Source organism: Panthera uncia (assembly GCF_023721935.1).
Source record: "Panthera uncia isolate 11264 chromosome E2 unlocalized genomic scaffold, Puncia_PCG_1.0 HiC_scaffold_19, whole genome shotgun sequence".
NCBI classification, from domain to species: domain Eukaryota; kingdom Metazoa; phylum Chordata; class Mammalia; order Carnivora; family Felidae; genus Panthera; species Panthera uncia.
In genome coordinates, this window is record NW_026057588.1 from 9873093 (window position 1) to 9879237 (window position 6145).

Here is a 6145-nt window from a genome sequence, read left to right on the forward strand (position 1 = left end):
TTCAAGAGTCGGGGGAAAATGAGAGCATCAGATCTGGAATCAGAGCGTCCTGGAAATCGCAGGGTCTAATGGTTTTATAGCCTCGAACCAGTGAATGGCGGAGGTCATGAGGTCTAGAGCAAAAGAGAACTGGTGTGTGGTCTGGAAGTATTAGCGTGGTTATAAGATCAAGACATAAAGCTCGTTTTACTTCTTTTTGATTGGAAAAGCAAGTCTTGAGTGTAGAAAGTTGAAAAGGAAGGAGCTGGGCATCATGAAGCATCATGATTTCGAAGCTTAAGGAGTCTGGATTTGGAACCAAATGTATTACAGGTCAGGAAGACTAGAACCAATATAAAGTTTAGGTTGTGACGTCCAGAACGAGAAAGAGCTGGCCGTCGTGAGGTCTGGAGTCAGAGGGGTTTGGAGCATGTGAGGTCGAAACCAGACTGTGTCGGGGCGGGGGGGGGGGGGGGGGGGCTGTGCGGTCTAGATCCGGAGAAGGCCAGGGATTGAGTGGCCTAGAACCGGAGAGAGCTGGAAGTCATACGATCTGGAAGCAGTGGAAGTTGGAGGCTGCCCCTGGAAATTGGAAGCCCATGAATGAAGCCAGTGCCCAGGGGAGACTGAGGACAGCAGAAGCCCCCAGGGGAGGGGCAGGCAGAGTGGGGTGGCCACTCGGGAGGCTAAGGGGTTGATCTGAAGTTGATAGGGGTGAGGTCTGCCCCAGAGGCCCCCCCCCATTAACACCTGAAGAAGGGGGGGGGGGAATCAGAGTTCTGCATTCTTATGGACCCCGGGCAATTCATAGCGATTAAAACCCTGTTGTGAAAACAACAAAAATGGATGGAAAGAAACGTGACTGTGGTTATCAATACTCCCCAGAGCCCAGAAACACAGACCTGAGCCCCTACCTCCCCCACCCCTAATTACCCAAAATCAAGCCAGGAGAGTGGGAGAAAGGGATGAGGTAACCAGTATAGAGAACCCCAAGGGAAGTCCTGAGAGAAGGAGGAGGAGGGCGCCAGGGACCCCCTCCCAGAGGTCACTGAGCTGAGACCACCCCAGAAAGCCCCCCAGACATGGAGGGGCAGAGGGGTGAGGGCTGAGGTAGGCCCGAGGCGGGCGGGGGCCACTGAAAGGAGAGAGGTAGCCCCTCTCCTGGTGCCCCCATCCTGTGCTTTGGCTGCCGGCGTGGAGTGTGGCTGAGGTCCTTTCTGGGGAGTGGAAGGGCGCGGGGAAGAGGGCCCGCAGAGCTGGCTCAGTTGGCCTGGCCCAAGCCTGCCGCTGGTTGGAAGTGGCTCCTGGGCTCCACGGGGTCCTCGTCCGCGTAGAGAGAGAGCAGCGGGGGACCCAGGCCTGCGGGGAAAGATGAAGGGTCAACCAGTGGGGCTTCCCACCCAAACCCGTTTCTTCCCCTCCTGACATTTAAAAGCGTGCGTGGTGAGGCAGGCACGCCCGGGATCAAATAGCAAACTCTTGGGCCAGTTCTGTCCTCTGAACCTCAAGTGTCCAGGATGTTTAAGGCAGTAGTTAAGAAGGCTGGAGTCACGGGCACCTGGGTGGCTCAGTTGGTTAAATGTCCGACTTCGAATCAGGTCATGATCTCACGGTTTGGGAGTTCGAGCCCCGCATCGGGCTCTCTGCTCTCAGCATAGACCCCGCTTCAGATCCTCTGTCCCCCCCCTCCCCCCCCCCCCGGCCCTCCCCTGCTCATGCTTTCTCTCTCTCAAAAATAAAGAAGCATTAAACAACAAAACAAAAGGCTGGAGCCAGATGCTGCCTGAGTTGGAATGCAGGCCCTGCTGTTTACTTGCTGTGTGACCCAAGGTGGGTGATGTCACCTCTCTGTGCCTTGGCTACCTCGTATGTAAAATGGGCTAACAATACTTCCTCTCCGGGGGCTGTTGTGGGAAGCTAAATGAATCAATCCACGCGAAGTGCTTTGGGCACTGACTAGTATTGGTAAGCTCCTACTGAATTGTTGTTACCTAGAAAACAGGGATGCTCCTATCTGCCTCACGTGTGAGAATTCACCCACTCAGAAAATACTGTTGAGCTCCTGGTGTGTGCCAGGCACCAAGGACACAGCAGTTAACAGGACAGATGAACCTCCCGGCCCTGACATTCCAGCGAGAGGGATCGGTTGGGTCATGTACACAACACGCTTAGCCCAAAGAGTGGCACAGAGTGAGCGCCAGGTAAATGTTAGCTCTTCGTTTACAAATATGTACTGAGGCCCTGCTCTGTGCCCAGCCACTGCCCTGCCTCACGCAGAGAGTATGGCAACCACAAGACAAGTCCGGCCCCTGCCTCCCACAGCGCACACCCCTGGGGAGAGGACAGCCAAAAATCAAATCATGACATGAACGCTTATGTAAATATGATCTGTGATGAGTGTTATGAGCCATGAGCTTAGGAAGTTAGGGAGGGCTTCATGGAAGGGGTAATACTCGATCTGAGATCAGAAGGATGCAATAAATAGGCAAAGAATAGAAGAGAAGGCATGCCAGGCAGAAAGATCAGCGTATGCAAAGGCCCTGAGGCTGTCTCCTCCAGCAAGATGACTTCAAAGTCAGCAAGATGCAGAGTCCCCACTGCAGTCAGCCACCCACCTCCCTCCCCTCTCTGCTTCAGCCCTACTGGCCCTGTCTTCCCCCAACTAAGACAGATGCACTCCCACCTCAGGACCTTTGAATTTGCTGTTCCCTCTGCCTGGAGTGCTCATCCCCCCAGAAATTGTCACAGCTCACTCCCTTACTTCCTTCAGGTCTTTGCTCACATGTCACCTTCTCAGTGAGACCACTCTTGATCATACTACTTGAAATCAAAATCCTACCACCCCAGAGTTCCCTTTTCCTTTGCATACATTATTTTTTCCAGAAGTGCTCTGTTCCTCTCTCGCGCCCTTAATTATATGTGTTTCTTCATTCTGGACTGTCTCCCCCGCTAGCATGTCAGCCCTATGACAGCAGGGATTTCCGTTTTGTACACACTCATGTCTCCAGCCCCTAGGACAGTGCCTGGCACGTACTGTGTATCTGATAAATAAGTGTTATATGTAAGAAGGACAGACTGAACCAAAAGACAGTCACTGTGGCTGAAACAAGGATGTGAGGCCGAGTGGGGTCTGTGAGGCCCCGGGCAGACCCTACAGAGGCTGGAGTACAAGGTTGAGGAGCTTGGTCTTTCTCAGAAGGGCAGTAGGGAGCCATGGATGAGTTTGGAGCAGAGGGAGGTCAGGGTCAGATTCGTGCTTTGGAAAGATCTCCTAGCTAATGCCTGGACATTTTTTTGTTTTTGTTTTTAAGTTTACTTATTTATTTTGAGAGAGAGAGAGAGAGAGAGAGAGAGAGAGAGAGAGAAAACGTGCACATGTGGGGGAGGGGCAGAGAGGAGAGACAGAATCCCAAGCAGGCTCCGCGCCATCAGCGCAGAGCCTGATGCAGGGCTCGAACTCACAACCTGTGAGATCATGACCTGAGCCGAGATCAAGAATCAGACGTTCAACCCGCTGCGCCACCCAGGTGCCCCTACACGGAGGTTTTGAGTGGAGCTCCGGCTCCTGACGGTTTTGCTGGAAGGTGAGGACAGTCGCTGTGGAACCAGCTTCGCGTGAGGGCGGACATTTCTTGAGTGTTTACTCCTCGGGTCTTGTGCTAGGCTCTTCCTGTGCTGCCCCCCGCCCCCCCCCCCCCCAGAGATCTTGAAAACCTCTCCGTCAGGTAAAAACTATTGCAATGGATCCTATTTGACAGAGGGGGGACTACTGAGGCTCCAGAAGCAGAAACTGTTTTCCAAAGCCACGCAGCTGGGAATGACCAAGGCGGGACAGCCCCCGAAGTGTAAGCAGACACAAGCTTCGGGAGATCTAGATTGGGCCTGGGCTCAGCGTCCACCCCAACGGGCCGCGTTGGCCAGCCCCTGCCCCCCTCGGAGCCTCTCTTTCCCCCCTCGGTGCCGCTGAGAGCAGGGAGGGGCTGTGTCTACCAAGGTGACAGCCAGGCGCTGACAGCCCCCCACCCTCACCCCTGCCACCTTCCGGATCGCCCCACCCTTCTCTCAACCGTGGCGGGGGGGGGGGGGGCGTCCTAGGAGGGAAAGGGACCCAGGTCCTCTGTATACCCAGGGTGCTACTCACGGAGGGGCTCATTCAGTTCCAGGAGGTGGGTGCCGGGATCCTGCTGGCTCCCTGGAGCTGGCCCTCCTGTCAGAAGGAAACTCTGCAGGACAGAGACAAAGCTGCCACCACCACCACCGCCAGCATCGTGAACATCCCAGAAGGCAGGATGGGGCGGTGGTTAGGAGCACTGTGGGGTTCAGCAGCCACGTGTGGGCTATGGGACTTTGGATTAAGCCGGGGTCCTAGACAGCTCTCCTCTGTGTGTCCCTCCAGAGCCTTGTTCGCCCCTTCCTCTGTGTCCCAGCAGGCCGACCTGGGCGGGTGGATTCCAGCAACATGCAGCCTTGTTCTAGGTATTCCTGTTGGGCTCACATAATGGGAGATGCTCTCAGGAGGGAGGAGGAAGCGGGGCGGTATTTGATCTCGCTGCTTCTCTGCCGGCTTGTCACGGGCTGGCGGTGTCCCTCCATGGAAGGTTTCTGCTCTTACGAGACCTACTCTCTCCAGGATCCGGCGACCGCGGCCCGCCCTGTGCCTTCAGACTGCGGACGGTGCCGGCTCCCCCACGCTGCTGGCCCCAGCGGGGGCTGCACCCCCTCCTGCCGATTCCCTATGCGCTGCCCACACCTTGGCCAGTAGTCCTGTTTTCAGACGCTCCTCCACACCCCCGTCTGAGCGCGCCGTTTCCTGCCCAGACTCTGACCGATGCGGTTGCTTGACCTCTCGTGGGTGAGTGTGAATACCACCACCAATAATAATAATAATAATAATAATAACCACAACATCTCAAGAGTGGTCATCAACCGCGCCTCTCGCGTTCAAATAGCCCTGCTCAGCGTGGGGAGCCAGAGACCTCTTTTGTGGGCATCAGAGAGCCATGGAAGGTCCTGGAGGGAGGCTCTGTGGAAGTGGCACAGCCTGGGCAGGGTTTCGGAAAGGGTCTCCTGGTTGCCATTGTGCAGAAAAAGGACGGCAGAGGCGAGATGGAAGCGGGGAGATGGGAAGAAGGGGGGCGGGGGTTGCTGCTTCCGCTTGGTTGTTTTTATCCTGTTTATTGACAGGCACTAAGGATCAGCTCATGACCTAATTTCATTTGCTTCTCGTGGTAGCCCTGTGACACCCCCCTTCCCAGATGAGGAAACTGAGGTTTAGAGCGGTCACCGTACCTGCCCAAGGTCTCACAGTTATCAGGTGCCAGACCTGGGACTTGAACCCAAGTCCGTCTGACTCTAGTTAGTGTCTGGCCTCCTAATGCTACACTAATAATCCAAGGCCAAGACCTGTTCTAGGTCTGGGAGGGAGGCCCATGGGAGTGTAGGACGTTCCCACACCTACTAAACTTTGTCATTTCTCCCCTTTACCCTGCTTAATTTTTCTTCTTAGAACCTACCACCGACTTAGATAAATTTGCATGGCCTCACCTGGACGACTGACCTTCCATTTGACCTTCAGCCACCCCTTGCCCCTCTCTGGTTCCCCCCTCCCCCATACATAAAACAGTAGGTTTAAGCCTGCTAGGTTCTGAGGGCCAGGGAATCCCATTAATCCCCCAACATACCAGGCTGAGGGGAGGCAGCAGGAAGTTTTCGGGTTCTGGGCTGGGGGACCGTTTGGGGGGTTTCACTCCCAGCAGCTCCACCCCCTCGGCCTCGTCCTCTGAGCTCTGAGCCAGGGTCCTGGGGAAAAACAGGTAAGAATCTCAGAATACAACAAACCTGAGCAAGTGTGGGCACCACTGTGAGGAGATGATGAGCATTCATTTATTCCCCTAAGTGTTTATTCCTTTACTCATACACTCACCCATCCATCCATCCACCTATCTGATCATGTACCCACCCATCAATCTACCCAGCCATCCATTGATCCATCCATCCATCCATCCTTCCATCCAAACATCCATTCATCCATTTATCCATCCATCCATCCATCCATCCATCCATCCTTCCATCCATTCATCCATCCATCCATCCACCCACCTACCCACCCACCCATCCATCCATCCATCCATCTACCCACCCATCCATCCATCCATCCTTCCATCCA

General features: G+C 54.9%; 1 protein-coding gene across 6 annotated transcripts in view; it reads right to left on the reverse strand.

Annotated features, from left to right (window-relative positions):
- Positions 1–446: 446 nt before the first annotated feature.
- The window catches only part of HIF3A (hypoxia inducible factor 3 subunit alpha), a 28630-nt gene continuing 22931 nt past the window's right edge, over positions 447–6145 (reverse strand). For 3 of the 6 annotated variants that reach the window (XM_049621152.1, XM_049621149.1, XM_049621156.1), the window contains 3 exons: positions 5661–5778; positions 4121–4202; positions 447–1338 (listed from right to left, as the gene is read on the reverse strand). In XM_049621152.1, the coding sequence (XP_049477109.1) occupies positions 1241–1338; positions 4121–4202; positions 5661–5778 (298 nt within the window). In that variant the 3' untranslated portion in view covers positions 447–1240. Of the gene's footprint in view, positions 1339–1714; positions 3557–4120; positions 4203–5660; positions 5779–6145 lie in introns of those variants that run through there. The other 3 variants (XM_049621154.1, XM_049621151.1, XM_049621153.1) reach the window with 2 other exon arrangements.